The sequence below is a fragment of the Hermetia illucens genome, chromosome 3 (genome assembly GCF_905115235.1).
Source record: "Hermetia illucens chromosome 3, iHerIll2.2.curated.20191125, whole genome shotgun sequence".
Classification (NCBI taxonomy): domain Eukaryota; kingdom Metazoa; phylum Arthropoda; class Insecta; order Diptera; family Stratiomyidae; genus Hermetia; species Hermetia illucens.
Window position 1 is genome coordinate 166831356 of NC_051851.1, and position 24758 is coordinate 166856113.

Genomic DNA, 24758 nt, shown 5'->3' on the forward strand with positions numbered 1-24758 from the left:
AAGCGGATCCGTTTATAGAGTGGGAGGTACACAGAAAGCGATGGAGAAACGGCAAACCATTTGCTTGAAATGCACTTCCCACAGACAGATACAGCTCTCAACCGAAAGATTGGACTCTGGCATGCAAAGTAGTTTCATTGGAACAAGTGAAATGGGTTCGGATGGCATTATTTCTGATCTTGTAATAGAGGGAATGGATAGCCTGGGTCTATACATTCGGAATATATACCATGCTTGCCTAGCACACACTTATATTCCAATCAGCTGGCGTGATGTGAAGGCAATATTTATTCCCAACCCACCTACATAAATGCAAAAGGCTTCTGATAGCTTTCGATGGCACCTGGAGGACACAAAGGTCTTCGCACAAGCATTTGCGGACGGTCTAGCCGTAATAATTATCGGCAAGTTTTGAGACCGTTGACAATTTCTCCTATCTAGGGTCGAAAATCACAACCGATAACAACTACGATGATGAAATCTGCGCACGGTTGTTGTCAGCCAACAGAGCCTATTTCAGCTTACAAAGACTGTTCCGCTCGAAACGTCTCACCATAGGGTCAACGCTCTTACTGTACAAGACTATGATCTTGCCAGTCCTCATGTATTCCTCGGAAACTTGGGTTCTTAGCAAGAAAAATTGCGAACTCTTGGCCGCGTTCGAGAGAAGAATCCTCCGAAGAATTTTTGGCCCCCTACATGAGGATGGACGATTCCGCAGCCTACACAATGACGAAATCTATGAGCGATACCATGACCGTCCGGTTGTGGATAAAATCCGGCTCAATAGGTTACGGTGGGCGAGTCACTTAATCCGTATGGATGAGGATGATCCCACCCGGAAAGTCTATAAGGGCAATATCTATGGTAGAAAAAGAAGACGAGGCAGACCCTGGTTGAGATGGAGCGATGGCGTAGGTCAGGACGGCAGACAGCTTTTAGGGATATCGAATTGGTGGGCCTCGGCGCAAAACCGGGATGTCTGGAGTTCCTTATTAAGGCAGGCCTAGACCGGATACCGGTTGTTGCGCCGTTGATGATGAAGTTTGCGGGAGTCATAGTCGACGAAGCAGATGCCAACCATCTGCAATTCAATAGAAAACAATGTCTGTAGTCCTTCCTGGAATAACATCCCATTAGATAAATCCCCGACCTTCCTGGAATAATATCCCATTAGATAAATAATTCCCCGACCTTCCAGGAACATTATCACCATGGGTAATAAAAGTCTGAACCCATATAGTAATTAAGATCACAGGTCATAGGGAAACATGTTTTGTATAGTTTCCCTGTGTTAAAGATAAGAACCATGGGTCACAAGGAAATATGTGTTGTATATTTCCCTGTCGACTCATTAGTAAATAAGACATAGTATTTAAGGAGGTGTAGAAAACGGAGATCAGCAGTTCTTCGAGTACTACCAGAGCGTAAGCACTCTGGCCCTCGTGAATGAATAAAAAAAGTATAAAACAAATATCGTTTCATTTGTTAACCCATTTGTTAACTGTTATTTGTTAACTCGGGCACAGTATGTGACTGCCTGAATGCAACACTGCATGTAATCCACAGTTGGTGCCTCCATAATGGGCTCACGGTGAACGCTACGAAGACTGGACTAGTTATGTTCACTAGGAACGTCATCTTTACGCTACCCACCATCGGCGGAAATCCAGCTGGTACAAACAATGAAACATTTAGGAGTACGTATTGACTCCAAGTTAAAGTGGAAGTACCATATCCAGGAACAATATGTTACCATCTAGTGATTGAGACTGAACTTTGCTAACAGCAGGAAGCTGTTGACGCAGATTCAGAGGTTCGGTTGCCTATGTATTACTGGAGCAATGAGTAGTACGCCGACCGTGGCACTCGAAGCTATTCTAAATTTACCTCCAATCCGTTTGTAGGTGGAATGGAAAGCAGCTAAGGACGCATACAGGCTTGATACTATTGGCGCGTGGAAAAGCGACCAATCATACGGTCACGCATCCATCTGTAAATTTCTTGGCAAACATCAGGTAATTCTGATGCTCGCCGATCATATAGTCTCCAGATTTGTTTTTAAAAAGACATACTCCATTGTAATTACCAAAAGAGAAGAATGGTTGGTAAATGGCCACGATTTTTTTTGGCATTACAGAAGCAGACGGGTCAGCCATGGAAAAAGGGCGCAGGGATGTTCTCGGGAAATCCGATTATAGAACTGACTCGACCTCTCGGAAAAATGAGGACCATATCCTACGCGAAGATATAGGCCATTTTATTGGTTGCAGAAGAATGTTTGCAGCAAAAATGGAGGGGTCGCAAAATTCGAATCTGTTCCGACAGTCAGGCAGCATTATCAGCATTAAACAGCAGCGATATATCGAGCCAGTTGGTGTGGACTGGACGAAACATTCCTGATGTGGGTGTCAGGGCACTCAAAAATCGCTGAACGAAGCATTCCTGATGTGGGTGCCTGGGCACTCAAACATTGCTGGTAATGAATAAGTAAACAGACTTCGCCAAGGTTCTGGATCCAAAATGGTGGGGCCAGAACCAGCTTTTGGCATGTGACCATCTACTAACTAAGGCAGTGAAAGCGGATATAGCGCTCCAGTTCGGTGCCACTCTCGGCACAAACTGCGCTTCCTAGGTATATAAATTGTTCAACGCTTTCGACGCCTTGCCCATTAATGCAGGTAGGGAGAGTGCGATGGCCCGTCAGACTAGGTACCTTAGTTTCGATGGCATTTATCTTCAGTCCAGCTCTACTTTCCTCTCTTTCCAAATCCAGAAACATTTGCCAAAGTCCATGACCCAGTGGGAGAGCAAACAAATGTCAGATGTCTTTAAAGATGAAGAAGGCAATAATATCGGTGGCAAGATGCAACTAAGGCGGACTCCGCTTTTGACCTCAATATTTCCTGAGATTTTAACTCGATGCAGCACGTGACATTATTCGTCATTGTATGTCGTTCTGGAAATGGCTATTAATTTCTCTTTGCTCTGGAATCATTTTAAAATTGTTCGACATTGTCGCATACAGAAATGGGATACCAATATGGAACTACAAATAGTTTTGAAACAATTGTCACCACAGATATCATGTTATCTGGTTATGTTGCGTGTACGCAACGCGGTAGTTGACTAGTGGAAAGAATTCATTGCGGCGTTCCGCACCGGGCTGGTTCCAATTGAGCCTTTACCGGATACCATCCCCACATCCTCGAAGAGAGCGATCAGACCCGAGGGGGACTCATCTGTATGCTCATGCCACGAAGTGTTACCATGTGAGCCGGCATGGCATATGCTCGAGGAGAATTCCTGGAGGATGCGCCCTCGGCCCAATTATTTGCAGTTGGCTCCTTTGTGGGAGTTTCACGGCGGTTGTGGTTGTACCCAAAGCGGGGGCAGAGCCCCTTGTGTACTCAAGCCTGAAGTTGCGCTGTTCAACTCGGGAGCTATACCCCTTGAATGCTTGAGAGGTTTTAGATAAGCCTCACATTCACTGGTATGAATGCTGAGCCTGCACTGAGTATAAACCAGCAGCGTGGTGCTAATTAGGGCGGTGCTCTGATTGGGGTCTCCAAATCAATTCATGTCCGAAGGGGACCGTGCGATCATGCCTACACAGTAGGTATTCAGTACTTCCATGGTCACATTGCGCGATTATTTTCTGCCAGAGTAAAGAAACGACATTAACCAGGATCCAGCAACACCCTATACATCAACAACAATTCCTTTCCGTATAAGTAATTTTTGTTTAGGTTGATCGCGAAAAATATGGATTCTTGGAGATCGTTAACTCATCATTTTCTTTTATCCAAAACTTTTGTAACAGACTCTATTAAATATTTTACTTGCCAACCGACTATCCTATGTACTCGAGGTTGGAGATCAGATTTGATTTCCAGGGGCCTTATTGGAGGTAGCTCAAACCAAGAAGCTTCACCGAAGGTTATCTGGCAACGTAGGTACCAGCATAGCTTTCTGATTTTTCATGCTTCGAGAGAAATCTTAGAGGATATGGCTTTGGCTTGATTACTGGCGATTGAGCTCCTGAGGGAAAATGGTGGATGTGATTATGCTCATATTGCGGACAGTACTTAGCGAGGAGAGCATGTCAAAGACCACTTGAACAAAAGAGTGTCCTCTTACCGAAAAACGTACCGGTTTGACCAATTCCTAACATGCCATTGAGAGTTCTTAACATAGGTTGGAGTGTAAATAGGCTCGGCTCTAAAAGTAATATTCTGGGACTTACACTTTTTAGATTGTTGCTTCAGCTTTTCTACGCTGAAGGAGAAAATGGCAACCACCCGGTGGGCGGTCTTGAAGACTATGTACCGGTTGTTGGAAGCAAAGCATCTAAATGGATTTCACCATTTTGACAAGTGTGTTGGGATGGCTTTTTGTACGATATTAATTAGCAAAAAAACCAGAACAAGTCCATGATTGAGAGAGCCTCGTTTCTCAGATGTAGCATGTTTTATACATTTTCTAAGCAGGGTAATGTGAGAAGGGTCACAGGGGGGAAAACCGACCCCGAGGCAAAAATCATACCTTATACCTAGTAACTGCAGCATTTTGCTTTTTACCAGTTGATGTATCTACTGAAATTCGATATTTGCTATACTGAGGACATACTTTCTGAAGTCGGAAATTTGTTTGTAAATGGAATCTAAAATATTGAGGTTCTATCATAACTTCTAATTGGACCGAGAACTAAAAGGTAGGTGGACATGCACTTCGATAACGTTGCTCTTCACCCTCAGAATGCTTGCTTTCTTCAGATGAAGACTTTGGGTTTAGGCCAGATGAAATGGGAGTGTTCTTCTTCCTTATGTGGCACACTAAGTGGTGTTCCAATTTGATAAGTTTTCTAGAAGCCCCTTGTGATAATGCGCTTAGGCGAAGACGGCTTTACGGTTTCTTACCAGGGCAGAGGCAAATCGTCAGTCCCTCGTCATACTTGGGACCAAAGCTTGGCCAGAGCTAAACCTATTTTTTTAAGGATTACGGGGTCCTATGTCCGCACCCACTTGATGTCGGACCGGACCAAATGGTGAGCAACTTACTCTCTCTTTTTTTGATCCACGGACCCCTCGTTTAGGGCTTAGCGTCCAAACTTGAAAAATATTAGGCGAAGGCGGCTCTGACGGAACTCCTCCTTCATAGTTGTCAGAAGGATCTAGAAGCATAAGAAGTTCATATTCTTCTAAATTCTACACTCTCCAAGAATACTGGTCCGCGGTTCTGCACTTTCCGAAAGGATATACTTTCATCTGACTTTGTTTATGTTATTTTTTCAAAAACATTTAGAATTAAAAAAAAGCTTGCGCAAATTTCATCACACTTTTTTTATAACAGCACATTATTAGTAAGGAATAAATGCAGCATAAAATAATTTGATATTAACAAAGCATTCTCCATGCACATTACTTTCGTTTACAAATAAAATTCGAACTTTTCATGGCTTTAGTCAAAACAGAATTGAAAGGATTTTAATGTTAAAGATTTTTATGCTTCACTCTCATTGATGTCATCCCATGTATTGATCTCTAGAAAATAAATTAACCTCTTTATTATTCAATTTTTTAAACACATCATAAGCTTTTCTTGTTGTTGTTTCAGCGTTCTTCTTTTCTAAGAACAGTTACTGAGCAAAAGGGGTTAGAATGAGAGTAATGAAGGAGGTTGGTTTCCCTACAAGGATGAACTCATTTTTCGAATGAAAGGATAAAGAAACTATATTTATAGTTTCCAAACCATATTTATAGTCCACTTGATCTCGGACCGGACTAAATGGGGAGCAATTTACTCCCTCTTTTTTTGATTCATGAACCCTTCGTTTGGGCTTAGGACCCAAGCTTCAAAAAATAAAAAGCTAAGACGGTTTCATGGTTTCGTACCAGGGCACTCATTTGGTCCGGTCCGACGTCAAGTGGATCCCTCAATCCTCAAACAAAATAATTCAATTATGGCCAAGCTTTGGCCCAAAGTTTTGACGGATTTACGTTTAATATAATTCGTAGCCATGTCATCTTCTACGCTTCGGCCAAGCTGCTCCAAGGGCAGAGGTGAGGCAGCGTCTGACGAGTTGCCTTTGCCCTGGTACGAAACCGTGAAGCTGTCTTCGCTTTTTATTTCTCGTATTTATATTAGTTAGGGTTAGTTTATCAAGGGTGAAATTTCAATGCAATTTGTAATAAGAAATTGAGAAAGAATTCCATTTTTGTCTAAAAAATAGGCATCCTGAAAAGAAAGCTGGGCAATGCCTGACTTCGTAACAAAACGACGTCAATGAGCGGACAAACAGGTCCCTGGTCGAAGTTTCCGTTGGATGCAATCATGATCACAAACTACGTTAGGAATCGAAGCGTGACTGAAAACCTGGAGAACGGAATTCTCTACGGAGCATAGGTCAGAATTTTTAAAACTCTGACTGCTGAAAATTTTCAACATCCCCAATCTGTAGTGGCGAAGGGCAATCCGACCTGAAGGCTCTGAAGTGTTTTCGTCAACTACTTGGAAAATGGTAAGGCATACCGAATCTTGCCCACTCGGAAGCAAATAGAATCTACATTTTTGCGAATGTATAGTTCTTGGAAAATTTCGAAAGTATTAGAGATGCCTTCGTAGACCTTGTTGTCAAGAGCACTCAAAACAGAAAAGATTCTCCTCCCAGCAACAACATTCGTACAGCATCCTCGCACAAGGATGACAACGAACGGATGATTACTTTTCAGTCGGATGAGTACTTTTCACAGACAGTTTTGCTTGATTCGGAGACATCGTTTCCCCAATGTGATTTAGGTCCTGAAGCTGATGAATGGAAGAAAGCAGAGATTTCGAAGGTTGCCTCTAATGGCCGTCGAGAAACGGCTGACGGCTCCGAGAACGCCAAAATCATTATTGCCGAACTGTCCGTCCCCATAGGGTTAATGTATTTCTGGCGATGTCGCTTGTGTGTTTCGCCATCCTAGCTCAGTAGAAAAACGGATGCATTTGAAAGATTGATCGTGGATGCATATACTTAGTAAACATAATGTTGCGCGTATTTGTTTCCATCAAGCTTCCTATTTAGGAATTTTGAAGGAACATTTTAAAGCTTGCAATCAAGTGAACGCACACGAATGCACCGCATCACATACACGACGTCAGCCCTTATGCGCGGAATTATAGTCGCGCAACCGCCATCGCAGTCGAAGATGTGCAATGATTTTCCGTCGCCATACAATTTCAAAGAGTGCGCTAGGAGTTAAATTTCTTGTATATAACATAGTCTTCTTGATTTTGAGATACTTACTGTGGACTGCATTTTTAGGTCTGAGGCTTTAAAGAACAGAGTAAGCAATTCACGAATACCAGGATACAGACGGGGTAAGGTTTCGCGATCAGTTTCCACTTCAGATGAGTTCCCGTGCAGAATCGGGTCTGATCGCCCTAATAGGCTTTTGGACCATTCCTCTACTGCATCACGGACAGCAATCCAAAGCGAATACAGCATTTCCCGGTGCCACCACTTTGGAGGTTCTCCTCGCCCATTTGATTTTGGTTGGGCCAGCAGGGTTGCTGCCCCGTCTGCCTCACCGCTAGCCCAGAGCACCGGGAAAAGTGGTGAATAAACTAGCCCGTCTATCTATCTATTTATTTGCTACAGTCAGTTTACTCGGAAATGGTCAAATCTATTGACATGAAATTTGGTGAGAATGTATGATCATCCCTTTACATGCAAGGAGTAGAATAATTCTGGGTTGGATGTAAAGGAGGGGGTACACTTGTTCTTTTTTCAGAACATGATCATGTGGGATATCAAATAAAAAGGGTCGATTAGAAGTTTTTAAAACTGGCCTAATTTTTAATATTTGCTTAAGGACAAGGAAGTTAGGATTCGACATGTACATACCATAAATTGTAGCAGACAGATTGCAAAGGTTGTAACGAAGCAGAGAATACAACTCCAATTCAGAAAATTGCCAAAGAACATATTGGTTCTTACCTGGGAGAGTTACTTTCACTCTTTTAGGTATTAAAATTTTTGAACTTTTTATACATAGCTAACAATGCCAAGTGCCCTGTGCAACAAAATAATTAAGAACATGGTGGTAACCATCAGGGGGTATGCAATGAATCGCAAGAACAAGACGAGGGAAAATAGATGGTTGCATAGGCAACACAGGTAACACCCAATCACAAGTTGTGATGAGGATGATATATATTTGGGCAGGAGCTTAAGAAACAAGAGGGCGTGTTGCCCTTAATCCAATATGGGGATCTAGACAAGGTAGTTTCAACTACACGACCTACTGGAGATGTCTACTTTCAACTTCAAGAAGACGCAACTGTCCCAGCAAAGGCTTAGTATCAGTTACTGGACTCTCTTTGAAGAGATGCCTCAAGTATCTGCATGGGCACCTTGAAAGAGAATGTAGAAGTACTAATGATCAATCTGAGCCTTACACTGATGGAGTTCGAAGACACAATAGATAATCTGGTCTTGAATGCAGGAGGGCGAAGATCAAAGGACATTGTCGGTGATTACAATCATTTCTTAGGATAGGATCTTTACTGTATTCGAAAGGACAGCACCGTTGCCTAAAGCTACTACATCATTGTGGAGTAGACGTTGTTCTTGCCTGCTTGCCTGTCAGAATCTTCTCCTCCGCTTCTATCAGGAAAAGCGGAAGAAAGGAAAGCTGGTGATGTGGACGCAACTGGTCTAATTCCGGTAGGTGGAAACATATCTATGCAGCCCGTGAACCTGGGAGGGTTCCCAGACAACGACAACCGAAGGCATTGCGCAAGAAGGCGAAGTTTTTTGGGAATGAGGACTTGGACGTAGTTACACCATCAAGTGTGGCGATGTCCAGAGAAATCGGACGCAAGAAAGCGGTTGTTACCAATGAAAAAGCGAGAGATTCTACACTATCATTTGAAAACTTCAAAGGACCTGGCATGGATAGCATCTATCCATCGATGCTAAAGAAAGGTATGGAACATTTAGAGCGACTTCTAACCAAAAAATATTTTTCGTGGATGGCTTGCTCTGGACTACGTGCCTTCCTTTTGGCAGAAGGTCAACGCGGTCTTCATACCCTAAGCCTAGGAAAGATGACTATCCAATTTAAAGAACTTCAGGTAAATCAGTTTAACATCATTTTCTTTGAAATATCTAGAGAGACTGGTTGAGCGTCACATTCGTGAGAGGGCGTTGAGGTCGCATCCACTAAAGAAAACCAACATGGTTACCAACGTGGAAAGTCTTGTGTGTCTGCTCTACATTCTTTGGTTTCAAAGATAGAGGATGCAACTCTGAAGGGTGAGTACGCGATGGGGGTGCTCGTAGACATTGAAGGGGCTTTTGACTGTGCGCCCTTCCAAAAGCTCTGTGATGACGACAGAGAGCATGGTGTTGACGAAACTCTAATAAAGTGGATCTACGCTATGCTAACGCAGAGATTGTTGTGTGCTGAAGTGAAAACGGAAGCGACAACAGTCTACCCTGAAGGAGGGGTGCTATCGCCACTTCTGTGGAGTAGGCTGATCGACTCACTACTATGCGAATGAATCTGACAATACACGTTTAACCTTGTGCAGATGACGTGGCTGTGCTAGCTGTTGGTCGCGATCTCGAAACGGTGCTATACACCGTTATACACAACGAGGCGTTGATTCTTTCAGTAAATCCAAATAAAACCACAATGGTGTTATTTAAAAAAAGGAGGAAACTGAATGGTCTTTACCTTCCAGAGATGAAGGGTACAACCCTTCAACTCTCCGAAGAAGTGAAATATCTGGGAGTTATGCTAGACAGGAACCTTCTTTGGAGCAAACATGTAGAGGTAAAGATGAAACTAGCTCTCACAGCTTCTGGGCTGTGTAGGCGAACCTTTGCCTAGACATGGGGACTTAGGTCTCAGGTAGTAATGTGGATATATGTTGCTATCATTAGGCCGATGTTCACTTATGCATCCGTAGTGTGGTGGATTAAGGTGAAACAATAAAGTTTTCGCTGTAAACTAACCACACACTGCAAAGAATTGTGTGTTTGGGTATCACCGGTGCCATGAGCACGACATCCAGCTCTGCTTTTAATGCATTACTTAATTCGCAGCCATTGAATTTGCTTATTCAGAGCACTGCAATGAGAGCAGCTCATAGACTAATTCGATTAGATCTACGAGGAAACAATGGGTGTAGGAGCACAGAGAACTGGAAGAGTTGTTGGGAGAACTGAATCCAGTTTTGGCAATGCCTTCTGATTTTGGAATCCCCAGATACCTGTTAGGTAGAAACGAAGAGAAAACTGGGACGAACCAGAAGGACAGGGTTCTGGAGCAGGAATCTACCTCTCGAATAAAAACTAGAAGTGGGCTTTTCCCTTGGAACAATATACCACGTTCTTTTAGGTATATTCGATCCTAAGGCCGGCAACCTAGATGAGTGACGAGCAGTTGAAGGGCAGGCGCATCGCAATCTGTAACGATAGTCAATCTGCATTGAGGGCGTTAGGTAGTACTTTGATCACTTCAAAAAGCCTTCAGGAATGTAGAAATCGATTGAACTCTGTTTCTAGACTCAATACGGTGGAATTATTTTGGGTACCTGGTTACTGTGGTGCAGAAGGAAATGAAATCTTGGATGTCTTAGCAAAAGAGGCTTCAACTTCCCCCATGCCCGGACCAGAATCAGCAATTGGGGTGTCAGTAGCGTTGACTGATTCTGCTATCAAAAACTGGGAACTGCTAGACACACCAAGTTCGGTGTACCAAATTACCTGTATTTATCGACTGCTGTCTGACAGAAAGAAGGATCTAGTACACGGAGGACGGACCTATGAAGTGTGCTGTCTCCGCAGGTGTTCCACGTGGGCTCACTGTACACGTATAATTATGTATAATACTTAATGGTTTGGTAGCTGAGGGAGTTACGATAACGGATGTGTGAAGGTGTACTTCGGCATGATAGTGTATGTGGTTGCAAAATATCACGTGAATGTTCAGTTATACTTATCAGAAATAATTATTGCAATTATGGAGGATTGAAAATTATTGGACCGACATTCGCGGAGGAGAAAACAGGATCAATCATCACAAAGCGTGGTAAGAAAATATCTGCACACACCAGAGCTAGGAACCGTATTATCACTTCAAAAGCAATATGGAATATTTTCGAATGGAATATGGATGTTTTCGCTCTTGTAACCAGGTCTAGCATGACTTTGGAAAGAATGGTGCCGCATATCGGAGTCTGGCAATGTACTCGTAGGCCATAGACAGTGAGTGACCTTCACGTTGCTCTAATAAGTAGTACCAGTTTGGCAAGCTATGCTGCATATTACATACCGGGTGTATGGAAGAGCGTGGTTGCGACAGACGGCTTAAACCAGCAACTAATTACTTGGTACACTGGCGGATCCCTCACAGCAGAGGGAGCGGGTGCCGGTGTCATTGGTCCAAGGAAAATGTACTTTGAGCCAATGGGCAGGTACACTAGCATATTCCAGGCGGAAATTTACGCCATAGACAAATGTGCCTCCTTTAATCTGCAAAGGAACTACAGAGGGCAGAACATAGCTATCCTCACCGATAGCCAAGCAACGATCAAGGCACTTAGGTCCAACCAGGTGAACTCTAAACTGGTATGGGAATGCCTTGAGAGACTGAATACACTTGGCTCGTCCAACAAGGTCTGGATACTTTGGGTTCCAGGCCATGCTGGGTTGGAAGGCAATGAGGCAGTGGATGAACTAGCCAAGAAGGGAGCAGGGATGCCTTTACACGGGCCAGAACCCTTCTGTGGAATCGGAAACGGTTTCATGGCTATGAATCTAAGAAACGAAGAGAAACGGTTGAGGGAACTATATTGGGCGGGCCTACCAGGGATGGAGCAGTCCAGGGTGCTTATTGGGGGATACGAACCCATGCGTACAAAGGATTGCTTAAACCTCACCAAAAAGAACCTCCAAATCATAGTGGGAATTCTCACTGGTCATTGTCGGCTGAACTATCACCTAGGGAAGCTAGGGATATCTACAGACACTGCCTGCAGGTTCTGTGAGGAGGAGGACGAAACCTCTATACACGTCCTGGGACAGTGTCCGGCACTTGTGCAAAGTAGGTCGATACATCTGGAAGAACACTTAATACCAGATGCAAAACTGAAACATCTGGAAGTGGGGAACATACTAAAGTTCCTAACGGTTGCAGGCCTGCTTGAGATACTATGATCAACAGGTACACTATAACCAGTAAAAGGGGCACAATAGTTCTTCAAGGACGCGGTGCGACTTTCCCTTAACAGAATAATAATACATGCCGTGTCCCCGAAATAAGTGCTGTTTACAGAAGGTCCGAAGAGTGTGTTATGTATTCAAGACCGTCTTAGACGATGTGGCATACTTCAATGAGATCACCCGCCTCTAAGGTAGGGAGCACCGTTTTTCAGAACCATACGAGAAGTGAGCTAAAAGGAGGTATTACAAAGTAGTTGGGGCTAGGTAGGGGTCAACTGAAATCTCATCCAATTGCTTATAGGGATACCGAATACCAATACTGATATGTTAGTTCACCTAATTGTCTCAGCTATGATGGGGTTCTGAAAACCTGGAACACAATTTCTTTCACATTGCATTGGGTAGGACGATTGCGCCGGAAAATTTCAAGAAAATTGAAATTCAATTAATCACATTGGAGGGATGAAAATGTCTACCAATTTCTAAAAACAGACGGCTCAGAAAATTAAAAAAAAAATTAAACGGTTTGAAATAATTATGACTTATTTTTGCAGTTCCGCTTGTGTTATTTATTATTATTTATTATGCAAATACCGATATTTCGGGAACCACTTGTTCCCTTCATCAGTGTTGCAAGTCCTGCTGGAAACAAGTTAAAAAGCAAAAACAAGTCTTAATTATTTCAAATAATTTAATCATCAGAAATACTGCTAAATTACACTTAAATATTAAATGAACTTTTAGAGCTCGAATTTGGATAATACAAAAAAAAAAAAAATTTAATCCAGAAAAGAGTCAATATTTAGATAAAAAATATTAAAAAAAAAATGTTTTTATGACTCCAAAATGTGGTGAGTGGTTTTGGAAAAATAAATCAAGCAAAAGCATATTAATAATCATTTTATTCTATTTATTTCCATATGATTAGGAAATTTTGGTAATATTTTGTGATTTATTTCTAATAAGTAAAACACGTAGAATGATTACGTACAAGGTGACTTAGTTGTTTATATATGGGGGTTGGGTTTGGAAGCTTTTTCTCCTAAAAAAATAAGTTACGTAATGGATATACATATATGCTTTGCACAAACTGGTTCAAATTTTCACTTTTGAATTATAGAATAAAAATTACAATTAATTAGAAAAAAACATTGTTTCATAAATGAAGTAAGTAAAAAAATCAAAAGCGTTTTCAATCAAGGATGTCAGAAAAAGTAAGTTCGTATAACAAGCAGAGTATTTCTAAGCAAGTTAGTACCATTGTTTATTCATGACTTTCAAGTTCGAATTTTATTTTGATATTTACCATTCTTGGTTTTTATAATTTCACCATTTGAACAATCATCACAGTTGTTATTTTGCATATAGGGTTATCGACTGCATCATAGTTAGGTGGATAATATATGTTTATATTGCAATTTACAATGAAGAGAATATACTATTGTTAAACTAGCAAAATAACGAAGATCTAATTGTACTTTATAAGTAACTTAAATCTTAAAAGGAAGGAATGAGTGTCAACTGGACGTTGAAGATTGACTAATCAGAATGATGGCAGTTTCAAAATTGACTAAATATTTACAAATTATTGTTAATTAAAGAAAAAAACGCAAGGATTTTTGTACTCATCCATTAAAAATAGAACTCTTTACTTTTGCTAGTTTACAAAGTTTGTAAATCCTTTTCATGTTTGTTGCTATATACAAGTCATCTAAATGTTCTAGTTGGTATCAACTCACCTATGTGACTAGAGGGAAGAAATGTGAACAACATTAAACTGATTGATTGTTTGATTGATTGTTTTTTTGGTAAAATTTGGATCTAATTAAAGCGATGATCAGCAACAAAGCTCACAACATATGGTTTTTAGCCCAAAATACAAATCCCTACAGCCGCCATGCAATACTGTTGTGGTAGTTTGTGTGCGATTGTTTCCTTTTTGGTTTTGTATCTGTTTTGGAAACAACCCCAATCGTGTGTGACTAGTTCTACTTTGTAAGCTAAAATACTATTTATTAATAATAATGCCAATTATTATTACTTTTTGGTATTACATTGCTTTTGGCTACACGGTATCATCTGACTCGGCTTGGGGTCTAGTTTTTAATTCTTTGGCTTAGTTTGGATTTTTTTTAATGAGGTCTAAGTAGTAGCGTACGAACGAGCGGAACGAACGATGAAGAACGGTTGGAGGTTCTTTTGGTATTTTTTTTTTGGTTTTTTTTTTGGTAGATTTGTTAATTTTTACCTTCTAAACGTTTTATCAATTTTTCTTCATCTGTTTCTTTATCTTTTCCATGAATACCAGGTAAATAATTTTTCGTTGCATTCCGCGTCAATTTTGGTTGGTGTTCGTTGAATATTTGTGAGTTTGCGAACACGGCGAGAATTTCAGGTGCTAAAATTGGTACTGTCGTTTGGATTTCACGACGATAGTCGTCCTCGTGAATTTTCGAGCTGAAAATGGAGTGAGGTGAAGTGAAATTTACTTATCACTAAAGCCTAGCCAGTTACCAGTAAACGTACCTTAATACAGAAGGATTCCTATTTATCGGTTGATTACATATTGGCATATTATTGTTGTCGCTCGACTGAACACCGTTGACTGTTCCATTTTGTTTCTCAAAATACTCGTCTTCATCGGGGTTGTAGTTGGCTGATTTTTGGGAAAAAAATCAATGAAGACAGGGAGCTGATGATTTTTCGGAACTTACCAATACTCTCGTCATAGCAAAACCTTTCCTCGATGCAGGTCCAGTAGAGATCCTCCCAGCAACTATAAATAAAGGAGTTCGTTTAGAACTGAAGATTATGTAATATTATATACAATAAAAACTTTAGATAAATTAAGTTTGGGGGTTTCAGATAAGAGAGAGTTTTTTTGAATTGAGTCTATAACTTAATTCGTGCCGTTTGCTAAGAGATGGCGTAACTTGATTATTCCGAATTGGAAAGCTGCTGTCATTGTCCATTTTTTTCAGTATATGTCATTCATTTGAAGTGTAAACAACAATAATTTTTTTTTCACTCAAATATGTCGAACTTTGTACCTGGAAAAGCGTTTTTGAGGGCAGTTCTTCTTCAATACTTTAATATGAAGAAAACTGCTGCGAAAGTCATCGTATTTTTGTGAAAGTTTATGGTGAACATGCTCTAGCTGAGCGAACGTGCCGAAAAGTGGTTTGCACGAGTTAAAAGTGGTGATTTTGACTTGGAAGACGAAGACCGTCTTGGGTAGCCAAAAAAATTTGAAGTTGAAGAATTGGAAGCATTACTCGATGAAGATTGTTGCCAAACACAAGAAGAGCTTGCAAGATCTTTGGGAGTCACTCAAACAGCCATTTCAAAGAGAATATCACTCGACTCAAAGAACGAAGCCTACAGACATTATATCGAACGTGCAACCAGAACCAAAAAATAAAAGTATGACGAGCTACGGCGAATTTCGAATAGAATAATTAGACGTAATAAAAACGGAACTATTTTAACGAGCAGTTTCTGAACACTAATGAAAACCTGGCCAATAAAAACACCAGATAAGCATATAGGCTAGTGAATACGATTAAGAACGGTTATCAACCCAAAGACTAGCCTTTGCAAGGACAAAAATGGAAACATCATCAGCGTTGCCGACAGCATCATCGGTGGGCGTCCTATTTTTAAGAGCTTCTGAATCTGACACCTGGCGCCCCCATAACAGTAGCCAAAATCGATGGTGATATTGGTGATCCTGGCGCCACTACATATCCTCAGACAACAGACAAAAGTTGATCTCCCTGTATGGTTACTGAAATCAAACAAAGTGCTGGTCTCGAACGAGATTCCAGCTGTGCTGTTAAATTCCGATGGAACGGGTCTACTAAATGCGATACACCAACTACCGCTGCGAATATGGGAGGATGAGGAAATCCCAGACGACTGGCGCCGGTGCATCATCTGCCCCATCCACAAAAAGGGAGATTACGTTATGAAAACTACAGAGGCATTTCACTAGCCTGCTCGTCTTATAAAACAAGGGTGAAAATTCTGGAGAATAGAACAAGACCATACGCCGAACGACTCATTGGCGAGTACCAAGGCGGTTTCAGGGCGACCAGCTTTTTACCGTTAAACTAATCCTGTAAAAGTGCTGGGAATATAATATTGACGTCTACCAAATCTTTGTTGACTTCAAGCAGGCATACGACAGTATACATCGTGGAGTACTATACAGCATAAGACTGCAATTTGGTATACCAGTCATATTAGTTTAGTATGATTAACGGAGATAACTATGACCAACTCTGTCTCTGAGGTCAGGATCCAGAACAGGTTGATTAATCCTTTTGAAACAGGTACTGATTTGAAGCAGGGCGACGGATTGGTGCCGAAACTCTTCAACCTAGCACTCAAATACGCTATCCGAGCAATGGATACCAACACCAGCGGGAAGCTACTCATTAAGTCGACAGAATTGTTAGCGTACCTTGATGACATCAGCATCATTTCTCGAAAACTGACCGAAGCAGAGGAACTTCTGCATACTCTTGACTTTGCTGCGAAAAAAGTTGGACAACGCATCAATGAGGACAAAGCGAAAATAATGGTGCAATGAAGAAGTAGGACGCCAGTTCATTCGAGCATCAACGTAGGGAACCTCAACATCGAAAATTTGCCAAACACGTTCGAAAGGAAAGTTCTTCGGGAATTTTCGAAGCAGTTCGCGACAGTGATGGATGGCGCATCCGGTACAACCATGAGTTGTATGTACTGTACGATGAACTAGAAGTCTCGAAATTTGTTAAACTACGTCTTCAGTGGGTATGGTGTGTCCAACGAATAAGCAACGATCGCACGCCTACAAAGGTTATGAAAGGACGCCGACTACGAGAAGACTCCGAGGAAGACCGAGAGCACAGTGGGAGAGCAAAATATACGTCGAACAACTCCTAGCTTTCCAAGAGGAACGTGGTCAAGTGACCCAGATAATTGGAGCGCAACGATCCAGGAGGCCAGGACTCGACGTCCGGCTGTAGTGCGAAGATGATGATAATGATGAATTTAGGCTTTGAAAATAATTCAAAAAGGTTAGGATATTTGTTCTTTACTGTTAGGGTGATATTGTAGAGGGAAATGAACTGAAATGAAATGAACTTGAAAAGGTGTATCGCCTTAAAGAGATTTTTGTTTTTGTGATCATAGTGAAGTTTGAGCTTTACAGGCCTTTCCTCTATGTGTGGGGAGTGTATGCAGGCGGAAGAGGAAGGTTCCTTCTCTCTAACTCCATTGGAGTATTATAAAGGTCACCCCTTCCCCTCCTTCTTAAAAAGTTATGGACCTATAAACGGGTCTTTTTTTATATCAAAACGGTAGGGTTTAATTTTAATCCTAATCCTTATCCCGGAGATTATGGAGGGAAAAACGAAAGGATTTTTCTCTCCAGCTCCGATAAAAAGTCATAGCGATTGCTCTTTTTAAAAAGATATGGCGCTTAGTAAGGGAGTGAATTTTGATTTGAAAGTGGGTTCGATAGAGGGCTACTATCTTGCCTCTTCTTGCACCCGCGCAGCGATAATTACCTTCCCTCTTCAAGTCGTCACGACTTTTTAAGAGCGTGGCTGCTGTGATTTTTTAAGACGCTTGGGGAGAAATGTTCTCCTGCCTCTCTCTTCATATCTTCCGCAACCCCGAAGGAAGTAGGGTTTAAAATTAAACCCTACTATTTTGACATCAAAATAGTTCCAATGTGATGCAATATCACATACTTGGCGGGCCAAGAATGCCGCATTTTTTTAACAGGGATTGAGAGAAGGTGCTTTCCTTTTCTCTCTGCATACCCTTCCCATTCCTTCGCCTTCTACAATAAACCATTGTGATAGAAAGAAAACACTTTGAGGTGCCATACTTTTAAGGCGGGAGGGGTGATTGCCACGAGTCTCCATTAAAGTCGTCAAGATGGGGTGCTTCTCCTTCTTTGTTCATGACGCCTTAATTCCTTCCAGAGATGGTGTTGAAAATTCATATGGATATTGATGAAACCAATTTTTGGAAAGCATTCGGATCAGGGTTAACACAACTATGCTTTAATAACTGAAAATCGTGATTTAAATATTGCTGTTGACGGAGACGTTTGTATCGAGGCTAGATGTCAGATATTAGTTGATGCAACTGTGAATGAGTAAAATCAGGATTACAATTCCGGGTGAACGAAATGCTGAGTACATTGCCTACTAGTTAGTCTAGTCTAGGTCTAAGTTCGCCTAGAATTTGGGTAAACGAGACCTCATTGTCATGGCGGATTTTGTCAGATAGCTGTGGAAACGTCACGGTAAAATGATCTGGATACTCGAAAATTGATGAGAGTTGAAATCATTCATAGGGTTGTAATATCAAAAGGATCATCATCATCATCATCAACGGCGCAACAACCGGTATCCGGTCTAGGCCTGCCTTAATAAGGAACTCCAGACATCCCGGTTTTGCGTCGAGGTCCACCAATTCGATATCCCTAAAAGCTGTCTGGCGTCCTGACCTACGCCATCGCTCCATCTTAGGTAGAGTCTGCCTCGTATTCTTTTTCTTCTACCATAGATATTGCCCTTATAGACTTTCCGGGTGGGATCATCCTCATCCATACGGATTAAATGACCCGCCCACCGTAACCTATTGAGCCGGATTTTATCCACAACCGGATCGCTCATAGATTTCGTCATTGTGTAGGCTACGGAATCGTCCACCCTTATGTAGGAGGCCAAAAATTCTTCGGAGGATTCTTTTCTCGAACGCGGCCAAGAGTTCGCAATTTTTCTTGCTAAGAACCCAAGTTTCCGAGGAATACATGAGGACTGGTAAGATCATAGTCTTATACAGTAAGAGCTTTGACCCTATGGTGAGACGTTTCGAGCGGAACAGTCTTTGTAAGCTGAAATAGGCTCTGTTGGCTGACAACAACCGTGCGCGGATTTCATCATCGTAGCTGTTATCGGTTGTGATTTTCGACCTTAGATAGGAGAGTTATATTCTCTTATCCTTATTCTTCCCGTTTGACCAGTGCGGTTTGATGTTGTTGGTTCATTGGTTTTCGGTGCTGACGTTGCCACCATATATTTCGTCTTGCTCTCATTGATGTGCAGCCCAAGATCTGGCGTCAATCGCATCCTGCTCGATCTGAATGAAGGCAGTTTGCACGTCTTGGGTGGTTCTTCCCATGATGTCGATATCGTCAACATAGGCCAATAGTTGGGTGGATTTAAAGAGGATCGTACCACTTAAATTTACCTCAGCATCACAGATCACTTTCTCCAGGGCCAGGTTAAAGAGGACGCATGATAGGGCATCTCCTTGACGTATACCATTGTTGATGTCGAATGGTCTTGAGAGTGATCCTGCTGCTTTTGTCTGGCCTCGCACATTGGTCAAGGTCAGCCTAGTCAGTCTTATCAATTTCGTCGGGATACCGAATTCTCTTTTGGTCGTATATAGTTTTACCCTGGCTATGCTATCATAGGCGACCTTAAAATCGATGAAAAGATTATGCAACTGATGGCCATATCTGATTTGTTGCTGATTTGGCTTGAGTAAACTCTCTTTGGTGGTTCTGGACGTATGGGGCCATCCGACCAGCAAGAGACGAAGAAGATAGCGGAGAATATCTTACAGACGATACTCAGCAACATGATACGTCTATAATTGCTGCACTATAGATAGATATACGCCAGGATACTATGGCCGAGTTTCAGTGACTCTTCGCTGATTATTGCGTTTACTGAAGTTATTTTTCAAGTCTCTTATGGTTCTCACGATTCCAGCCTTGCTCAGGAATCATCCCTGAATAACAACGGAATAAATTCATGGGATTTCTTGCTTCTCTTGTTAGTGACCCCATTAATTCCTTTAATAGAGTGTTTTCAGATGCTCCGTCCCTATATATATGGTTGCCATAAATCCTTATGTGGTATAGTGCGTCAATCAAACCTACACACCATTGCTGTTAGTGTTGGCCCACCTCATCTTCCCAACTTTTCGAGAAGTTTGCACTCCTTGCTCACACAACTTCACTTACTCGAGGGGGGCGATCGGATCAAAGTCTTCAAGGGATTCATCTGAAAGAGGTTATCTGTTACCATTTCTGATTCTCTACGAAGTTTTGGTTTCTCTGCGACAAAAAAACTGAGTACCGACCTGTCAAGAGCGGGGAAGGGGCAAGAGGGGAACTGGGGTTGTTGAGTAGAACCCAGACTAGAGGTCCTTTAGCAGCGGTTATCGACACAATTTTTATCTCGGGCCGGCTTTTTCCTCTGTAAAACCCTGTAGACGGTACCGGTATTTACGTCAATTTTCAGAGGATTTTTCAAGATGTGTTTTTTTGGGTACGTTCTTGGTGATTAAAGAATCTTTCCTGAAACAAAATGAAACGAAGTCTTTGTGTTGAAACCTCCAGTCGGTATGAACTTGTGCCCCAAAGCTATAATGAAGTAGTTTAAGTTCGTAGTCCTTCGAGATTTTGTTTGGAAGATAATTTGCTGCAGCTAATATCGGGTATTCATTACTTATTCCCGTGTTTAAAGTGGCTTGAATTGCAATGTTACTATGGTCTTGAGGTTCATGGTGCTTTGTGCTTTGCTCCACTCGTACTCCTACGACTCCTCAAAATTCATCACACTACACCAAAGAATTGGTTTCCCACAAAAATGCGCCCCCAACAACGTTATGTTAATTCCTTGCGGGTCAGGAGTATAGGGCTGACATCGATAGAGGACGGAGCATGGAGGTCACGAGTCTTTTGACTTCATGCGTGGCCAATCCGGTATTATTTTTTGTTTTTTTAGTTCCGCGTTAGTCAAGTTTGGATCATGTCCCGCGATATCCTTTGCTTGTATTAAAAGTTCAGGTGAGACCCCATTTGAGAGATTGATGGACTAGCTGATAAAACGCAAGGCGTTTTGAGGATAGTATATCGTTTTGGGTACGCGGAAAAGTTCAAAGTTTTGTTTAGTTATAGTGTTAGGTCTGAAAAAGTGAAAAATTAGAATGTTGATTTGGGCGGATCATTGTGGTCATCGGGCGTGCCTCGCACATTACTTTCCTAGCGTGGAATGTGAAGAATTTTCAGAGTCGCTTGAAAAGGTATGTCGCTTTCAAAGTGAGCTTTTCTTATCATCACGGTAAAGAGAAGAAAAGAAAGGTCACCACCACAAATGGACCTTGTTTATCTCAAAACCATAAACCACTCCTGGAGGCTCTAAAGGGAAAAGCGGAAGGTTTTTTCACTTTAACTCAGATAAAAAGTCGTAGCGGTTGCTCCTCTTAAGAAGTTATGGCACTTAGGGGTATTTTGGTATCACCATAGTGAATTTCCATTTGCAGGGTACCTGGATAAGGGGTTACAATCTTCCCCCTTCTTACACTCGGGCGACGATGGTTGCCTTGACGTAAAAATGACGCTTTTTTCGAGGATCATTGCTTTTTCAGGAGCGATAACTGCCGAGGGCATTGGTGAAAACCAGTGCTAGCGAGAGGGAACTTTGCTCTTGCCCTTCGGGGTAAGGGAAGTGGGGTAGATGATTCCAAATTTACTATGATAATATCAAAATTCTTCTCTTTGGGGCGTTACAACTGCCGTAATTTTCCAACAGGTTTGGAGAGAAACGAGCTCCTGCCTCCTCGTCCATATTCTTTGCTACCACGACGGGAATAGGGTTTAAAATTGAACCTTACCATTTTGACATCAAAATTGCTCTAATTTGAGACAACACCACATACGGGCCGGGTAATCGCCGCAATTTATTTTAACGAGAATTCAAAAAAGGTACCTTTCGTCTTCTTCTGCATGCCCTCCCCATTCTTTCCCATTCGAAATAAACCATTATGATAGGAAGAGAACGCTTTGAGGTGCCATACCTTTAAGGGAAAGGAGTGACCGCCACGAGTTTCCATTGAAGTCGTGCTCGTCGTTCTTCCTCCATGACAACCTAATCCCTTCCAGAGATGGTGTTGAAAACGCAACCTTTACCAAGTGGATATTGATGAAACCATTTCTGAACATCATACGGATAGATTAAGGTTTAGACGACTATGCTTTAACAGCTGAAAATTGTGGTTTAAATCTTGTCGGTGACAGAGGCGTCTGTATCGAGACTGGATATCGATGCAACTGTGAATGAGTAAAATCAGGATTACAATTCCGGGTGAGCGAAATGTTGAGTACATTGCCTACTAGTTAGTCTAACCTCGCGGCCCAGTACCTGAGGTACCATGGCTAGGTCCGCCTAAAATTTGAGCAAGCGAGACCTAGTTGTCATGGCAGATATTGATGGATAGTTGTGGAAACGTTACGGTTAAGCGATCCATGTACTCGAAAATTGATGAGAATTGAAATCATCTATAGAGTTGCAATATCAAAAAGATATTTGCATAAAATATGGTCCTGTGACACCATGGTAGGGTGGGCACCCAAAAAACTGCACCTCCTCTATACCTGAGCCAAACAAAATATCTGATGAGGACCATCCCTTCCTAACTTTCTTTCTCCGAGTACCGTCGAACCATTATATTTTGTTTTCAGTTTAACATTTCGATCGCTATTTTCCACGGTTTTCCCGACATTAAAGATTTTTTTGTATCTATCTTGGTTTAAAGTGAAGTGTCCAAAGAACTCGACCCATCTTAACGAGCCTGATTGGCATGGAGGAATGTGAGCACATGTCGAGGCGGAACGCAGTGAAGCGGACTTGCATGGTGACCTTTGCCGTTTTGAATAGGTGTTAAAAGAGACAAAAAAAAATAATTATAAAAGTTTGGATGTTTTGAAGAACAGCTTAACCTAGCTGTTCTGTGTGAATTCTAGTCTTATTCATAGAATATTAAAATTAGAAAAGTAATAATGGTTTCTTGTTGGTGCTTGTCGAAGTATCTTAGACTCAAATATTGAGAACACTTAAAATTCCATTAGCCCTGTGTGGAATTGCCAAATCTCCCATCAGGCGCGTCCCTTCGTGCGGATAAGGTGGGAAGTAAACGCCCACCCGTGGATAAAAATTGGCTATGGGAAGAATACCCAGAAATAAAACCAAACATGGAGGCGCAGAAGAAGAATGAAGTTACGGTGCAGGGCTTCGGAAACCCAGTGCCGGCGGTTTTTGGGAGTGAGCAAGCGGGCTCCCGGCCGTCGATATCCAACGACCGCAGTGCCTCAGTAATGGGAACCTTGGCTACTGTGGTATCTAATGTTACAAGCGTACGGGAGGAACTTGAACTGGCTCCAGTGATGGATCCGTTCAGAAGGAGCTCGATTTTTCGCAGATCCCCTCCCACACGGGCACAAGCCTCCACGATCGCTACCCCCAGTGGGAAGCGTATAGCGGGAGTCTTCGATGAGGAAGAATCACTGACGCCGATTCACCCGAGCGATGTTTTGGGCAATGATCAGTCTGGAGTTGCCTTTACTGCCCTCGGTAAAAAGATCATGGAGCTGTGTAAGTTTATAAAGGAGCGCAGGAACATTCACCAAAATATAAGGGCCATGATAAGAGGCATCCGTTTGACGTACGGCAAGGCCCAGGATGAACGAGTAGGGAAGTCGCCCATTGGAAAAGTGAACCAGGCAACTCAAGTAACGCCGGTTCAAAACACAAAAGGGGAGAAACCGGGAAAGAGGCTGCGCGAGAAGCTGAATGACTCAACAGGCCAGCAAACCCCGAAAAGAAAAAAGGACTCAACTCCCAAAAAGGCGGAGTTCATGAAAAGTACGTCTGAAGCTACCAGTGAAAATACTGCAGTGGCTACCTCGAGAAAAGGGATCGAACCTTCAAAGGCGGATGCGGAAGCTTGGAGGAAGGTAGAACCGCGGAAAAGAAATTATCGGAGGAAGATTAGACCGGAGGTGATTTTCATTTCCAAACGAGGCGAAGGGTCATACGCCGACATTCTCAGGAAAGTGAAGGCAGACCCCGAACTCACCAATTTGGGAGACAACGTCAGCCGTATTAGACGATCGCAGAAGGGAGATCTTATGTTGGAACTTAAGAAATCCAAGGATGTAACCGCGGACAAATTCTTAAGCCAAATCGGGAAGACTTTAGGGCAGGAAGCCGATATAAGAGCTAGCAGGCCGGAGATCACTATAATCTGCAAAGATATAGATGAAATCACGACGAAGGAGGAGGTTCGCGAAGTTTTGGAGAAACAGTTCGATCTTGCCGGAATACAAGAGTCAGTGGTGAAAACGCTAAGGAAAGCCTATGGGGGAACACAAACCGCCATCATCAGCCTACCAGTGGAGAACGCACTCAAACTGTTAGCAGCAGGGAGAGTGAGAATAGGCTGGGTTATGTGTCGCCTTAGGGAACAGGTGGCGTTAAAACGGTGCTTTAGATGCCTTGGCTTTGGTCACATTGCGAAGTCATGCACTAACCCAAACGACAGGTCAAAGCAATGCAGGAGATGCGGAGTGGAAGGCCACATCAGCAAGGACTGCGGAGCTGACTCAAATTGTCTACTGTGCAAAGGAAAGGAGGGTGTGGACCATCGGCACATTGCGGGCAGCAGCAGATGAGGTTGA

The 24758-nt window shown here is 42.3% G+C and overlaps 1 protein-coding gene across 2 annotated transcripts in view; it reads right to left on the reverse strand.

Annotated features, from left to right (window-relative positions):
* Positions 1-24758, reverse strand: part of LOC119650699 — a 97449-nt gene that overhangs the window by 2269 nt on the left and 70422 nt on the right. For both annotated transcript variants that reach the window (XM_038053685.1, XM_038053686.1), the window contains exons 3-5: positions 14935-14996; positions 14747-14876; positions 14469-14677 (exon numbers count right to left, since the gene is read on the reverse strand). In XM_038053685.1, the coding sequence (XP_037909613.1) occupies positions 14469-14677; positions 14747-14876; positions 14935-14996 (401 nt within the window). The remainder of the gene's footprint in view (positions 1-14468; positions 14678-14746; positions 14877-14934; positions 14997-24758) is intronic.